At 36.9% G+C, this 17,678-nt stretch overlaps 1 protein-coding gene across 1 annotated transcript in view; it reads left to right on the forward strand.

Annotated features, from left to right (window-relative positions):
* LOC140533284 (metabotropic glutamate receptor 8-like) overlaps positions 1-17,194 on the forward strand; it is a 430,744-nt gene extending 413,550 nt beyond the window's left edge. The window contains exons 3-5 of the mRNA XM_072652838.1: positions 12,001-12,136; positions 12,603-12,757; positions 16,391-17,194. Of these exons, the coding sequence (XP_072508939.1) occupies positions 12,001-12,136; positions 12,603-12,757; positions 16,391-16,554 (455 nt within the window). The 3' untranslated portion in view covers positions 16,555-17,194. The remainder of the gene's footprint in view (positions 1-12,000; positions 12,137-12,602; positions 12,758-16,390) is intronic.
* The last annotated feature ends 484 nt before the right edge of the window (positions 17,195-17,678 follow it).

The following is a 17,678-nucleotide window of genomic DNA, read 5'->3' on the forward strand; positions in this document are numbered from 1 at the left end:
AGTGTATTAAAGACTGGGGATTCAATGAGAAACAAAAGACAGCTCCTGGTCCTATGGAGATCTCTGTCTAATCCATATGAGTTCTAGTGTTTTAAGTAGAATAGTGAGAAGGGAATATGAAAGAGATTTGGAGGGAGTTGAGGTTGAAAATGAAATACCTAAGTGTCAGGTTTGAAAGGTTAGAAAAGAAAGTGGACAGATTAGAAATGTAGGTTGGTAAAGAAGGAAGAATCAGTGATGACTCTAATATTTTGGCTTCAGTACTCTGGGAGTACTACAGAAATTAAGAAGGAAATAAGATTTGGAGTTAGACTATATGTATTACATTTGAGGTACTGATGATACTTTCAGTTATCTTCTTTTAGAGATCCATTATCCAGGAGGTCGTAGTGCATTGTCAGAAGAGAGACAAGTCAGATAAAGATTTAAGAGTAATCCACTTATATTAATCTGTGGGAGTGAATGAAACCACTTGGGAGAAGAACATATGGAGAAAATAGAAGGTTCAGAATAGACAGCTTAGGAATGCTGGCTTTTAGGTAGAAAAAAGGTGAGCCATCAAAAGACACAGAGGAAGAAGTGTCAGAAAGATAGGAGAACAAAGTCATGAATTATCATGGAAGAAACTGGAACCAAGAGTTTAAAATGTGTGTGTGTGTATGTGTATGTATGTGCGTGTGTGTGCGTGTGTGTGTGTGTGTGTATGTGTGTGTGTGCCTGAATGTGTGAATGAGCATGCAGGTGCAACTAACAAAAATCAAATACTGTAGAGAAGTAGGAAACATGACAAAAGACTGGTGGGCTTAACAACTAAGTGCTCATTGGTGACTTTTTAAGAGAGCATTTTTGGTAGCATGATGGGAGGTAGATACCAGATAACAAGGAATACAGTGTTAAGTGGGTGGTGAGAAAGTAATATCCCCGAGTATAGACTATTCTTTCATGAAGTTTAATGGAGCAGAGATGGAGAGGGGAGAGAGGTCAGTGGCTTCAGAAAATAACAGGGTCTTTAATACTTACAGCATCTCAGATGTTGTCGGCTGTTAAAAATAACTTGTTTTTCCATCACAAGTAAAGACCACTTTACTTTTAGCTAAAGGATGTTGACCTTGGTATCTTATACCAAGTATTCTTATACTTGCTGTGTTTTGATTGAACATTGCTGCTTGATTCAGGTAAGCACTCTGTAGTGATCCAAATACATCATGACTACAGCACTAAACCTCTATGTCTAATGAATATTAAGAATGCAACCTTTCTTTTACCACCTTGGTTAGTTACTAATTCTGTAATAGATTTAATTCAATGGCTTGATATTTTTCTTTTTTGTAACCATAGGCATTTAAATCCCAAGTAATGTGAAGCAATGGTTCCCAAGGTTAATTCCATCTCTTGATATAAGAATTTTGTCAATTAATGCCACATTCTGCTCAGATTAAGCCTTTGAAAATCTAAGAGGCAATCAATTTTTACTTTTAGTTCTTCTAGACGTGTTGTTGGTCTAGTTCCCTAGGAATCCACTCAACCACAGTCAAATAAACAAACCAAAAAACTCTCCATAATGCCACTTCATTTAAGAGCTATGTCAGTATTTTTTCAACAATCCTTGAAAAAGAGACAAAAGTTTCTACTTAAATATGAAACCACATAAAATGTCAGTGCCATCTTTGATTCCTCATTTACCTTGGCCTTTAAGGCATTTTAAGATTTTCCCCATCCTCCATAAATATCTCTCCTCTTCTGTCCATTCTCATGTTTTACCACATATTTTTAGTTTTTACTTCATCTTTCCTGGACTATTGCAACAATCTTCTTTTACCTCAGTTCTCTAATTCTAACCTCTTTTCCCCTCCAATTGATAAGACATTTTGATTCCAAATTAATCTTTCTAATGGTAATATTGGTTCTAGCATTCCTAATGGCACACTTTGGCTCAATAACTTTCAAAGTTCCCCATTACCCACAGAATAAAGTCCAAATTCCTTAGCATTTAAAGTCCTCCACAAAAAATAGTTCACTTTTGTCCCAGCCCCAGTAAAACTAATCTACAACGTTTGCTTTGCTTTTGTTAGTTTAGTTAATATCAATGTGTAAACTAGCATAGTTGCTCTATTTATTGAAAAGTTTTTATACTTATTTTCCTTTTTAATAATACTGGCTCATTTACATAGCTTTTGGAGATGTTCACAGCACTTGCCTCCCATCTCCATGGTTAATTAAGTTGTATGACATAAGAGAATGTGCACTGGACTTGGAGTGTTCTGGGTTTAAGTCCCAGTTCTGTCATTCACTAGAGGTTTGGCATTAGGTCATTTTTCACCTCTTTAGGCTTCCTTTTATTGATCTGCAAACAAGGGTGGAGATAAAGGATTGACCTTGATCACCTGTGTCTTGTTATTTTGGCTGTTGTTTGGAGGATAGTGGGTTAGAAGAGATACTAAAATTATGGAGACAAATTAAGAAGGTATTATAGTAATCCAGATGACAACTGATGAGGATGATGAAATATGAAAGACATGAAGGCTGAATCAAGACTTAGCAATTGTAAAAGCAAGCACCCCAACATACACAGGAGGGCCCACTATCATAGGTTCTTAGATCTGCATTTCTAAAGGGAGAGCAACTTTTGAGGGGTCAACAATCACTTTAATCAAGCACATGGCTCATTCACTTAGTTCAGAAGAAAAAGTCAGCATCCTGAACTTCAGAGAAAATAAAATACAGAGAAATCAAAATCAACAGACAGTGCTTCCAGCTGCCTGACATGAGCAATATATACATCATAGATCAATAGACAGCTAACTGTCTGACCATATATATAGTTACCAGAGAGAGAATCACCAACATCTGGGTTTTCAAAGCTGGGGAAGGCTTAGAGGCTTCCCAGCATCTCCACTGGACAAAAAGATAACAAAAAACTTCCAATCTGTAAGCCCCAAAGTAAAACCTCACCTCAGAGTATTTATACATTTTTCAGAGTCAGAGGGCATCACAACCCTTGACAACCAGTGCCTCATAAACAAAAGGTGTGGGCCTTCTTACAAATCTCCCATAATCAAACTCCCTTTAATGGGCAGGCCCATTAATGGGTAGGGAAGATCTTTTGTCTCTCTGATTAGCATTACAACAATGGATTGGATAAGGTGGATGAGGAAGAAGAAAGCATAAAGAATAAGTATGAAGTTATGAATCTGGGAACTGGAAATGATGTTGCACACAAAAGAAATAGAGAACTAAGGCTTCATGGAGGAAGACTGAGAATTCTGTTTTAGATACAAGTTTGAGATATTGGGGTAACAGGTTAAGTTGTAGAATAGACAGTTGATGATATGGGACTGGAGTTTAGAGCAGAGATTACACTGTATAGATGGCAGGTATACTGTGCTAAGCACTTTTACAAACATTATCTTATATGATCTTCACAACAGTCTTGTGAAGTAGGTGCTATTAAAAAAATCCTATTTAATCTGTATATATTTTATTTTGCTTTGTATATATTTGTGTACATTTTGTCTCCTCCATTAGATTGTAAGCTCCTTGGGGGAAAGGTCTGAATTTTTCCTTTTTTTTTTTTTTTTTTTGATCCTCAATTTTTAGCACAGTGCCTGGCATTTAGTAGGAGTTTTATTGATTGAGGCAAATACAAATTAAGTGACTTTCTTCAGAGTCACATAGTCAGTAGGTTTCTGAGGCCATATTTGAACCCAGGTCTTCTTGACTCCAGGTCCAGTGCTGTATCCACTGTACCATCTAACTGCCTCAAGATCACAAATGTGGCAGAATTTGGAGTGGTGGTAAGATGCAGGGTATCTAAGCTGCTATGAGTGGCTGAGGTAAAGATGAAAAGCATGCCCGTTAAGGTGGTTGCTGAATTGAGAGGGGAGGGCATGGATGGGGAACCTGTGACCTTAAGGCCACATGTGGCCTTCTAGGTCCTTAAGTGAAGCCTTTTGACTGAGTCTAAATTTTGCAGAACAAATTGCCACAGGTTCCCCACCATTTGGGCCAGGGTGTTTGAGGGAAGCCACCGTGTGTGTGAAAATCTTTGAGGATCAGAGTGGGATTTGGGCTGAAAAGAAACATTGAGAGCCAAGTTCTATACTCATTGATAGAGAAGGGATAATTACCTGGATGCTTATTATCACAAACCTAGGTGTGGGAGTTTGACTGTCTTCCTATCTGTGTATCTTCATGGGTATTCCACAATGTAGCCTGTTTGAGGAACAGCTCTTCAGTTAATGGATACTCTTACTGTTGGGCTATATCACAAGGTAGCTGCTTTCGAGACTTTATGCTAGTTTCTATAATCCTCAAACAGAAGTAAACAAATTCATAAATATTTCCTTCCCTTCCCCTTCAATTCCCTTGACTTACATACCTTTACTCACCCTTTCTGGAAAACTGAATGACTCCGGATTAGATTAAAAAAAAGACAAAATATTTGAAGTTAGAAAATCTATACATTTGCTCCTAGAAAAGAAAGTAAGTATGGCATCCTTCTAATACATTTAGGTTAAGGATAGCATTTTCAGAGCTCAAGTGAGAGAAGTAACACACAGGGTCCACTCTGAGCTGAGAAACTCACACACTTTAATCCTGCCGCACACTTTGCTGGCAAGTCCCAATTGTGTGCCACATGAGCAGGTGAAAATGTTATTACAAGGGGTGTGATTACACTTATTTGAACCATAGAATAATTTTTGCTTAAGCAATACTAAAGAACCAATTACATCAGGTAAAAGTGTTATTTTACTTCTGCCTCCTGAGAGATTTAAAAAAACAAAAAACTTCTTGTCAAGTATATTGGTGCTGAGAATTTACCTGTTCTTGATTTTCTTTTATAGTTTCCATGTGATTTGCTGCTGATAAATTCATACAAATAATTAAAAGTATACGGTTACTTTTTCCTCTTGTCTATTACTTGGTTTGAACCATTATGAATACTTCCTTAAATTCTGTTTTCAAAATCCATAAACTTTTATAACAGAGAATATCTTAAAAGATCATAGCCTTCTACTATGCCTGTCTGGCAAGTTGAAAAAAAAGGAACTGAATTTGATTAACTGAGAAATTTAATTTGGTGAAGTAACAAAGCCATTTGGTGCGCAGGTAGCAACCATGTTTTGTTTCATTAAAATTTACTCATGCAGTTACAATGAATTTGGTGCTATTAAAGGCCTTTCCTATAACACCACCATTGCTAGAACTATATATATATATATATATATATATATATATATATATATATATATATATATATATATATATATATATATATACAAATAGGTACACATATGTTCTTTCTTTCAGATTTTCTACTTTCTATCATATTCAGTAATTATTGCTTTTAAGAACAAACAAATTTCTTATTCTCTATGTTCAGGTCCCAGTCTCCCAACCTTTCTTTTCTTTTCCTTTTTTTAAAAAAAATCAATTTAATAGTATGTGATTAGCTCTGTAAAAGGCAATATGCTAGGTATTAGGGATACAAAGACATGATGAAAGCTATTCCTACACTCAAGTAGCTCACAGTCTATTGGGGAAGATGGAGGGTAGAGATAAGATAAACATGGATAGTTACAGAGTAATTTCCAGTGGGAGAGAGAGCTAGCAATTGAGAAAAATAGGGGGAGATGGCACTTTGAATGGTCCATAGGAGGACTCTAAGAGGAAGAGGTGAGGAGAGAGTGCATTCCAGACACTGGGAACCATCTTCACACAGTCAAGAAGTTGGGAAACGAGATAGAGTGTGCTATATAGTCAGTAACAAGTAACAGGACTTTATAGTATCATATATATATTTTTTGATATCAAGAACCTGTGATTTCATTGGTATAGAGGACTTCCAATAACAAAATTCCATCTACCAATGTAGGTCAACACCTTTGATGTAATTTGTAGTCTTAGAAAAATGCTTGGAAAACCAAGGATAGAAGTGATTTACCCAGGAACACACAACTAGTATATGTCAGATATGGAACTTGAACTCAGGTCTTACTGGCTTTGAGGTCAACTCTTTATCAAATTAACAAAACTGCTTCTCATTGTGCATGTGTGTGTGTGTGTGTGTGTATGTGTGTGTATTTTATATACTTACATGTGTACATGTTTCCTCCAAGGGTTCTTACCCTAGGGTCTGCAAACTTGTTTATAAAAAATTTAGATAACTATATTTCAATGTAACTGATTTCCTAGCACCCGCACTATAGAATATAAGCCCTTTGAGAGTAAGACTCTTATCTTTTCTCCCTACTTCCAGCATTGTATATACTTAATAAACAATTTACTGGTTTATAGTCATAGATTTCTGATCTCTTTCCCTTGTTCTGCTGAGATTCTTATCCTCTGCTATGGTTGTGTAAGTATTTCTTGCTCTATGCAAAATTTTATTTCCAGAAAGTGAATATCATAGAATTTTAGATATAGAAGAAACTCAGGATATGTGACACTAGAAAATCAGTTATCCTCTTAGTTTTTTTCCTCTTAGCATGGAGATGATGCTTCTTGCATTACCTGTTTCATAGGATTGTTGTTTGGGAATTACTTAGAGTGCTCTAAAAATGTGAACTGCTTTGATTACTGAGTGGGAACCCATATTTTACATATGAGGAAACTGAGGACCAAGGAAGGGAAACAGCATACTCAAAGTCACATTGGGTCTTCTGATGCCCTGCCTAGTAATTTTTCTACTCTACAGCACTCAATAACCACTCTCCATGAGAGTGTGTGTGTGTGTGTGTGTGTGTATTCATGTGTACACTAATCAAATGCCATTTTCTCATTAACTTACATTATCCTTTCTAGATACTTTATCTTAATTTCAGATTGATTTTCCAATTAAGTTTCTCCTTCCTCAAAGGATTGCTACCAACACTGGATACTTGTGAAGAAAACACTTTGTGAACTGTAGAGCATTATATAAAATGAGAGGCAGCATTGGCATGGCTGACAGCCAGGAAGACCTGGGTTTGAGGTCTGCCTATGACACATACTGTCTGTGAGATGATGACACAACACTTATCCTCCCAGCATTCCAGATAAGTCTGTAAATTACCAATGTGTTTCTATACCAGAAGAACAATTAAATTCCTAATCTGGACAAAAATAATAAATGTAAATTTTCCAATGCTCATTCTACTTGTGTAATGGCAGCACAGTACATTGGAAAGAACTGTGCAGGGGAACAAGGTGGCACTGTGGATGGAGTACCAGCCCTGGCCATGTACCCTGACTCTCCACCTGGAGTCAGGAGGGCCTAAGTTCAAATTCAGCCTCAGACACTCGCTGTATGACCCTGACAGTTCACTTAACCCTACTGCCTCCACAAAAGAAAGAAAGAAATAAAAAAGAAAGAAAGGAAGGAAGAAAGAATGATAAGAAAAACAATGACTTGGCTTCAGAGTCAGAAGCCTTGGGTTCAAGTTCAACTTCTGATGCTTCCTTCTTGTGTGATGCAAATCATTTAATCTTGCAAGGCCTCAATTTCCTTATCTGTAAAATGAGAGTTGGCCTAGTTGGCCTTTTAGGTCCCTTTTAGCTTTAGGTCTATGCTGTTATGTACTTTTTATAAGGACAGATAAATAATCCTTTGCATTCTCTTACAAAGTAATCACTCTATTATAGCATTCTATTTCTTGACCTGAAAGATAGGATGACTTTGATATAAATTTCCTATGCCTCATATAGAGTGAGTTTTGCAAATATGACTTCTCAGATCTTGGGTTTTTCAGAAGTGTATTGATTTGAAGGATGGTAAGCAGTCCAAATTGTGAATTCCTGAAGTGGCCATGTAGCTTAAACCAGGGATTTATCGATCTGAGCCTTTTAAGTATGTTTATGGCACCTGTCCCACAACTGCTATTAGCAACAGATCAGAGGACAGGAGTTGAATTATTTCATTCTTCCCTATGACTTGCCAGTGATGGGGATGCAGAAATGGAGACACAGATGGGTTTTAGCTCGTGTGGCACACTAAATCATAAGCTTTGATTTAAAAAAAAGAACACTATTTATGTTCACCTCTGTGGCAGCAACAAAATCAGTATTGTTTTTGGGGTGGTGATGGTAAAAGCACAGCTTTGAAGGTAGTCTTGGCTAGATGCAGAAAAGCTTGATTCTGTAGTGAAGTTCCCCTATCTTCTAAATAATCCTTGAAATTTAGGAGAACTTAGAAGACTAAATTAACCTCTTGGAACTTAATAGATATTCTCTCTACACAGATATCAATTCTGTTTATGAGCAGCTATTCCTTTGAGGTTTTCTTAGCCTTTGTATTTATTTTGTTTTGCTTTTCCATCATTTTCAGGCACAAACTAATCTTGTAGCTAGTTCAGGAAATTGTCCATATGGGTGAAAAAAAATAATAATCTGTTGTTCAAATTGGTAAATGGCAGCATGGTCTAGTGGGTAAAGTGCAGTCTTGGCTTCAGCAATTTGTGGGTTCTATACTTGCCTGTGAAATATACTATGGGGCAACATGAAAATTATTTAGTCTGCTAGGGCCCCAAGCAATTCTCTAAGACTTTAAGTTCCAAATGAGTTGCTGATCTGCACTGGTGGAGAAAATTTTCACCTAGAGGGTGTACTACAGGGATAAAATTACAGATTTGTAACAAATATGACAACAGCACAAACAACAAATATTTTTAGATTGGTGATGGGAGAAAAAAACAACACTGAAGTAGATGGTCTTGTTTAAAGTTGACAAATAAACGGTTAGGGAATTTCAAAAGATCGCTCCATCCTTAACTGCATCATTTCCCCCCACCCCACCTTGTTTATCCCTCATAACTTTCCTTCTTACATACATACATATCTGCATACATACATACATACATACACATACACATACATATTCAGCATTAGTATAAATTCAAATAATTTGTTTATAAAGTTAGTCAAACAGGATGTCTGATGTCATATAGACAAAACTTCTGAATTGTGATTTTTAAACAGAATTTTTAGAGAATCTCTGATTACTGTAGTCCGTAGTCATCTCTGTGCCCTTAGAAGCACTTATTTCTTAAACTATTCTCTTGGTCTAGTGCTTGTTCATTTGCATCAAGATGCCTCTATTTAAGGATCACAGATCCACTTTTCCATTATTTTGGATCTCAACTCTTTTCAAGGTTCAGTTTGAGAGCTAGCTTCTTTAAAGGTCAATGCTGATTCCCTCAGTCATTTCTGTTGTCATCACTGTGTCTTTTTCATATGTGCTCTGTCTTTACTTATGTTGTTCCCTCCCCCCCCCAACAGAAGGTGAAATCCACAAGGGCAAGAATGTCTCACTTTCATATTTGGTCCCCCAGCACGATGCCTATTATGTAATAGTTACCTAATAAATATTTGTTGATTGATTACTCATTTTGCATTTTAGCACTTAATTATCTACTATTTTGTTACATAATTTGTATCATTATCTTGGTCTGTTGTTTAATTCATATCATTGTATGTGTGTTTCAATAATTAAATAGTCAATTTTCTGATAGACAGGACTCGGAGTTAGACTTTTCAATATCTTGTAAAATGACTGGCTCAATTCTTTCCACGTGTTTGTTGTTCAGTTGTTTTAGTCATGTCTGACTTGTTGCGACCCGATTTGGGGTCTTCTTGGCAAAGATACCGAAGTGGTTTGCCACGTCCTTCTCCAGCTCATTTTACAGAAGAGGAAACAGGCCAACAGGGTCAAGTGACTTTTCTAAGGTCATATAGATGGAAAGTGTCTGAGGTCAGATTTGAACTCATTTCTGACTCCAGGCCTGGCACTCTATCCATTCTGCCACCTAGCTGCCCTTTCCACATAGTAGGGGCAAAATAAATATTTATTTGGTGAACACATGAATTCAGTGAATGAAGTAATGAACTGGGGCATGTATAAATACACACTACAAATCAGTGTCAAGACCTGGAATGGTATCCCAAGCTCCTTCCTCCTTTCTTCTGAAAAGTTAAACGCAGTCTGTGTCTTAATAAAATCCCCATAATTATATAACTTCTCCTTCTAGAAAAATAAATGCAGACCACACTGACAAAGACAAGGTGAAGCAGAAGGATGAGCAATTTTGTGATGTATTCAAGCAGGATAAATACCCAACCCAGTTAATTCAAGGCTAGACATCTCTGTCTACATCGCCTGTCTACCTTGCTTAAAGTTGTCACTTAGAACATTTTTTTTCAGGCCTTCAGATCCTTTGCCAGAAAGCCCTGACTATGAAGTGATTAGTGATTTTCAAATGTTATTCAGAATAGAATAGGTCTTCAAAAGGATGCTTAAGTAATTAAGGCAATTTAATGAAGTCTGTAGTTTGTAAAGACCAGTGTATTGTTCCCAGGAGAAGGTTACAGTTCTAGCGTCAGATTTCATAGTTATATGATATATTTTCCTTGCTACTCACTCTCCTGGTTTCCTAAGCAATAATTAAGGTAGTATGCAACCTAAAAGTGGGTTGTGGTCTAAATTTTTAGGACAATTTTTTAAGGAAGCAACATACTTTCCCAAAGAAACAATATTATAGATGGTATTTGATTTTCAGTTGATCTCAATTTCTCAAGCAGATTAACACTTTCAGTTCATAGAAGCACAGATCATAGATTAAAAGTTGGAAAGGAACTCAAATGGCCTTCATTTATAACTGAAGAAAGGAGATTAACTTGGCCAAAATTACAGTGGAAGTTAAGTATTAGCCCTCTGACTCCATAAGGTTTCCATTCCACTATACCAGTTAATCTCCTATTGTAGCTAATGTTCCAACTGCATTAATGTATTGATAGTCCTAAAGTTCCTATTGTCTCTCTATGGTTCCCCCAGTGAACTGGAATATTCTCCCATGTTGTGATAGAATAAATTGTCACATAGTGGCAAGATGACTGGGTTCATATTCAAAAGACCTAGATTTGTGTCTGGCCTCTCCAAGGAAGAGCCTTAATCTTTCTCATTCTCAACTATAAAATAAGCCAAAAAAGACTGGGACTAGATGACTTCTAATGTTTTTTCCCAGCTTTCAATCCTTTCCTGCTTAACAGGGAAGGTCATGGAAAATTAGAAAGAAGTAAAAGACATTTCCCCCTTTTCCTTTTCTCCTTTAGTAATAAGGGGGACTACTTCTGTTTAGTTGCTTTTAATTGTGCCTGACTTTTCATAATCCCATTTGTGTTTGGTTGCAGTTTCAGTTTTTTGTTGTTGTTGTTTTGTTTAGTTTTGTAAAGATACTGGAGTGATTTGCCATTTCCTTTTCCATCTCATTTTACAGATACAAAACTGAGATAAATGGGGATAAATGACTTGCCCAGAGTCATATAGCTACTAAGTGTCTGTGGACAGAACTAAACTCACAAATATGATTCCAAGCTTCCTCTTACTTTGCTATTGGGATGAAAAAAAGCTTAAAAAGGATTTCTAGCCACAATGATTTCAAATTAAAGAACATTCTCAAGTCAAGGTTATCTCTTATTGACTTCCTGTATAGTAGACCCCCAGGAGGAAGGCCAATCTTACCATTAGTCACCATAGAATGGGTAGGATTTAATGTATGCTTTGTCCATTGAATGGTGGAAGTTAATTTCAACATTAAAGGAAGGATTTTGTTTCATGGCCATCTTACCAATAAATCTTGCCCATGACATGGTAAGGCTTAGTTGAGTTAAACCAAATTGCGATATTTCCTTCCATTACTAAACTCTCCACATATATTCTTTTTCACGCGACGCTTTCCCATCCATGTCAAGGAAAAATAATCCATGATTTTAGGGGAAATAAAGATTATGGAACTTCTGTACAGCTACATAATGGGTATTATTTTCATTTGAAGCAAGAATTAGGTGTCACTTAAACAAGACTGCTTCCTACAGGTGAGAAGGACAGATTTTGAAGAAGCAAAATTCCCTTTGCAGAAGCATCCCTTGATAAACAACTCTCCTCAATGGATTTCTTCAAATCACAGATTTAATTAAAAAACATTGGCACATTAGCATTGCCCTCTTCTTTTTCTTCTCCCTTTGCAGGTGGTGTTTGTATCGCTCAGTCACAGAAAATCCCCCGTGAACCGAGGCCTGGAGAATTTGACAAAATCATCAAACGTCTGCTCGAAACACCTAATGCTCGTGCAGTGATCATGTTTGCCAATGAGGATGACATCAGGTACCTGTCTCTCTTCTTCTCTATGGAAAAACTGATCTGGGACCCCTGTTTTTTCTTCTGATTTATTTATGTGTGATGTAAAACATTAGAAATTTAAACTATGTAAAGAAAAAGGCCATGTAATTCTAGAGAAGATTGAGTCTACTCTATTGAGCCCCCACAGTTATTCAGCTGCTAAGGCTCAAGTCTCTCTCTGCTAAAACCCAGAAACTGAAAGAAAAGAAACAAATATGTGTGATAGGCTCAAGGATGCAAATGAACTTTAGGGTACAGCTAATTAATGTGTACTGCAGTTGGAGTCCACTCTATTAAGGAGATATGATTTAGGCAGTTGAAATAATTGATTGACCAACTGTGTAATAGTGACCTACCAAGGACGTATAGCTTCATTCATCTAATATTAGGACTTGTGTTTGTCGAGTTTCTTGGTAAATGCTGTAGGTTTCATTTATTTTCATTCCTACAGGCGAATATTGGAAGCTGCCAAAAAAATAAATCAAAGTGGGCATTTTCTCTGGATTGGTTCAGATAGCTGGGGCTCAAAAATATCACCTGTCTATCAACAAGAAGAAATTGCTGAAGGGGCTGTAACTATCCTACCCAAAAGAGCTTCAATTGACGGTAAGAAGGACACATTGTAATGACTGAGATCAACAAATGGATGTGTTTCCGTTATAGGAACTGAAGCTTAGTGGGATAAAACAGGATGTTAAAACCAGAATGTGAATATTTATAATAACTCACTTCGGTTGTGTGAATATGCATAGTACATAGTTCCACACATATATGAATATGAGTAAGGAGGTCATTCACCACTTTAAGTCTCAGAGATGTTTTCATAATCTGTGACTGAAAATAGTGAGTCTTCTGGAGAGGAAGTGTGGAAGGATAGAAAGCAGAATGTCTTTCCTGGAAATCTAAAACGAGAGATTTTTTCCATTTGCTTTGAAATGGGAGCTGGAGATAGAGATGATTAACACTCCCTACTCTGCACTTCCTCAGAGCCCAAAAGGGGACAGAGAATACTTTTCTTTTATTTTTTGTAGAGTAATAATGTTGCTTCCTTTCTTTCCTGGGCAAGTCTTCAAAGCATTTCTGAGTTGGGGTTTTTTTTTTTTTTGAAGCCTTCCTCCTGCTTTTTTTCTTTTATCCTATCTTTTTTCTTCCTTTCTTTTCCTCTCCTTTTTTCTTATTCCTTCTTTTCCTCTATTTTTTTCAGCACTTCCATTGCCAATAGAACAGATAGGAATGTGAGTCTCGGTTACAGTAAGGGAAGGTGAACCTTTCTTATTTCATTTTGGAAGTAGTCTGATGTTATGATGAAAACATTGGGTTGGGAGTCAGTTACAGATGACTACTTTTAGACCTTGGTATCCTGCATTACTTTTACTGACTGACGATTCTTCCCACTTTTTCTTAGTTGCTAGTGTCTTGCATAGGGTACCAGTCTGAGCTCTACTATCTTTCTGCCTTACCCTGGGCAAGTCACTTGTCTTCCGCTAGAAGATGAATATGTTGCTTCAATAATCTCTAAGGTCCCCTCTAGCTCTGAAGATTCATACCCATCTTTTAAATCTGAAATTGTTCACTCAACACAATAGATAGCAGTGGGTTCTGAAATAGTAATTGTAGCCAGTAATGAAGACTTGGTCGTTATAGGTAATTTTCTTGGGGGGGGGGCAGGGAACAGCCAAGCCTTATTGTTTTTTCTTCTTCTTTCTATATTGCCCATAGACTAAATGCATGCTAAATCAAGAATGGACCCTGAAGGTCATCTAGTCCAGTCCTTTCATGTAACATGTTGAAAAACTGAGATCCAGAGAGGTCAAAGTATTTACCCAACATGACACACTAGTGAATGGTAGGATTGGAACTGGAATATCTTACTTCCAACACACTGTTCTTTCCAGAGAATCACCAATTATTAGTTCATGTTTATATAATGCTTTAAGGTAAACAATTGTCTTTCCACATAACAACCCTGAGAAACAAGTAATACCTGTAGTAACTGTTCCAATTTGCAAGCTTTACATATGACATTTCATTGGATACTTATAACCCCATGAAATAGGTAGATCCGGTTATTATTCCCTTTTTACAGATGAAGAAACTGGGGTTGAGACAGGCTGCGACTTATTTAGGGTCCCATGACAGGTATGAATCTAAAATAGAATTCCGACTCAAGTTTTCTTGATGCCAAACCAAAGGCTCTGTCCACTATACCAAGATGCCTCCTATATGAAGGAACAACCTCTCTAATCCTCCAAATGACTTGCCCATGGTCATTGAGCTAGTGACGGTAGGAGAACATAACTAGTAGCAGATATAGTACAGAAATAGAGTAGGGAAACCAACCATTGTTACTGTGAATTTCTTTTTTATTCAGGTGTTTTTCAGTTATGTCTGATTCTTTGTGACTCCATTTGGGGTTTTCTTGGCAAAAAATACTAGAGTGGTTTGCAATTTCCTTCTCCAGTTTATTTTACAGATGAGAAAATGGAAGCCATCAGGGTTAATTGACTTTCCCAAGGTCACATAGCTAGTAAGTGTCTGAAGCCAGATTTGAACTTAGGAAGATCAGTCTTCCTAACCCCAGGTCCAGAACCCTATCTGCCGTGCCACCTAGCTGCCCTAATTTATTTTTTAGTTCTGAGTAAAGTCCTTGCTCATCTCAGCTACCGCTGGGCTTATGCTAATATGAATGCATTAATAGCAGAGTTTTATGTTGTTTTAGTTATTCAGTTGTTTTTATTTGCCAAAGAAGGGAAAGTGGGATGTAGGGTTAGTCAAATATCCAAGTGGTCTGAGGGTCTAAGATGGCTTGGGGCAGGACCTTAAATATATGTCAGCTTCTAAGTATCTTCTTCACTGCTCTGATGTGGTTTCAAAAATTTTCAACCTTATGATCACTCTTTTGGTTGGTGACCTCAGTAGAGTAACACAGGAGCTCATCAGAATCTATTATTACTCATGGTCCCATTAGCATAGATCCTCTTATCAGATTATCTAGAAAACATGGCTTAACACTAGCAAATTGTGTGGGCAGAAGAACAGGAAAAGACTGGAACTTTGGTTCTTCCAAGTAGGGCAGTCCTGGTGGGGCTCTGTCAAGCTCAGAATGAAAGTACTGTGTATACATTTGGAAAGTGGAAAGGAGAGCAGAGTGGGGAAAGGAAAGCTGAAGAAAGGAGAGAAAGGCACCAAAGGAAGGGATACCTAATCTAAAGAGAAGCATGTATTAAGGATGAGGTTGTTTTCATATAAATGTCGCTTAGGGCCAGCATTAATATGATGGTTAAAGATCTACTATCTCCCTCCTAACTTTGTCCTTGTTTTAAACTCAGTGATTTCGGGGAGGGGAGATGGTGCTCTTGCTCCAAGTGTTTTCTTTTTTACTTTCCATGTATTTTATCTCATTGGGATGGGATGATCTGGAACTATAATTTCCTTGGCATAAGGAACTGCCAATGTAGACACTTTCTTTTTTTGTTTTTTGTTTTTTAAATTAATTTATTTGTTTTCAGTTTTCTACAATCACTTCCATAAGTCTTGGATTTTCTCCCCCTTCCTCTCCACTCTCTTCCCGAGATGGCATGCAATTTTATATGGGTTCTTCTCATACATTCTTATCAAGTACATTTTCACATTAGTCATGTTGCTTGGAAGAATTAAAATGAATGGGAGAAACCATGAGAAAACTCCAAACAAAACAAAACATAACACAAGAGAAAATATTCTGCTTCATTCTGCTTTCCAATTCCATAGTTCTTTCTCTGGATGTGGATGGCATTTTTTCCTTGAGAATCCTTTGGGAATGTTTTAGGTCCTTGCATTGCTGTAAAGGGCTAAGTCTACCAGAAAAATGCCTCACTCACTGTGGTTGTTACTGTGTTCAATCATCTCCTATGCTTTTTCAAATACAGGCACATGCCTTCTCTTCAACTTATAGTCACAGATATTTGCCTGGGAAACTGAGAGTTTAAGTGATTTGTCCCAAAATCACATAGTCAAGACTTGAGTCCTGGTTTTCTTGATTGACCCTGAGGGTTAGGGTTAGAATCGATCAGATATCTATCAACTGGGTTCTACTCCCTGTTAAATGTTCTCAGCAAACAGTAGTGATAATTCACATGACTCAGTGACTTACAAGTGTATACAATTCCATTTTGATTATGAATTTAATTTGACTTTATTCTAGAAATAATGATTTCCAACCAAATAACTTTTACATAATTTCTTTCTCATATGTTATAGGGTTTGATCGATATTTTAGAAGCCGGACTCTTGCCAATAATCGAAGAAATGTGTGGTTTGCTGAATTTTGGGAGGAGAATTTTGGATGCAAATTGGGATCACATGGAAAAAGGAACAGTCATATCAAGAAATGCACAGGTTGGATACTTGAGTATTTTATTTGAAGCCATTGTCCATAATTAATGTGAAATGAAAAGCTCCCCATGGAAGAGAATGGTGTCTTATTCATGGGTAAGCTGGAGCTAGCCCGAGCAGACTCTTGAGAGCTGATTGTTAAATTTTCTATATGAGCTTTTATACCTGGAAAATTGGGAATGGCTGCAAATCAAGGCTTGCAGATTAAATTTAAAAGTATGTTATGGATACCCCTTTTTTTCCTTCAGAGAACCAGATGTTAAAATATTATTGGCTAACTCTGCTTTTCTTCTCCTGTGTCCCATAGAGAGCCTAGGACACAGCTGAGCTCATATTAGGCAATCAACCAATGCTCATTATTTGAGTATATTTATGGGCTCAGCACCATGCTAAGGATTATAGGTGATGAAAAAACTCTTTTAAGACATGATTCTTGCCTACAAGAAGCTGATGTTTTAGTCAGGAAAGTAGGATAAACAAACAAATAACTGAACAAAAATATGTAACAATAATGGAAGAAAAAACATAGAAGTACTAAATTGTATAGTTTAGAGAAAGAATTAGTTGGAGAAGAATGATACCAGAGTAGATTTGAATAGTTAGGGTAGGCTTTGCAGAAGAGGTGAAAGCATGGTTATTCCTTGAAGAATGGATAGGATTTGGCAAGATGGAAGGGAAAGAACATTCTGTATGAGTACAGCAGCAGACCAAAGACCAAAATAATAATGATGTAAGTTCATAACAGTGAGATCAGTTGGATTAGAAACTTTCTATTGGGGAACGGTGGAAAATAAATGGGATAGGTAGATTTTAGGGGACCCTAAATTGGCTAAAATAGTTGAAAGAAAACTTCTTGTATTTGATCTCTTTTAAATATTATAATGATCTCCAAAGCTAAATGTCAGACCAATAGTGATGCCTAGCAATCTCCAGACTAATTTTTTCAGATTCTGTGTTTATGCACCCTAAATGGTTTAGTTTGGAAGTAGCAAGGAAAGAGGTGATAGAATTCAATCAAATGCCATTTTTTTTTTTTTTACAAATATTTGGTTAGAAACTGGTTATATGAACTCAGGTGGCTGTTTTAGGAATATCAACTATCTGATTGAGTTCAAATCATTTCTACCCCCACTCCCCCACCTCCCTGCCAAAA

This window comes from Notamacropus eugenii, chromosome 3 (assembly GCF_028372415.1).
Source record: "Notamacropus eugenii isolate mMacEug1 chromosome 3, mMacEug1.pri_v2, whole genome shotgun sequence".
Lineage (NCBI taxonomy): Eukaryota > Metazoa > Chordata > Mammalia > Diprotodontia > Macropodidae > Notamacropus > Notamacropus eugenii.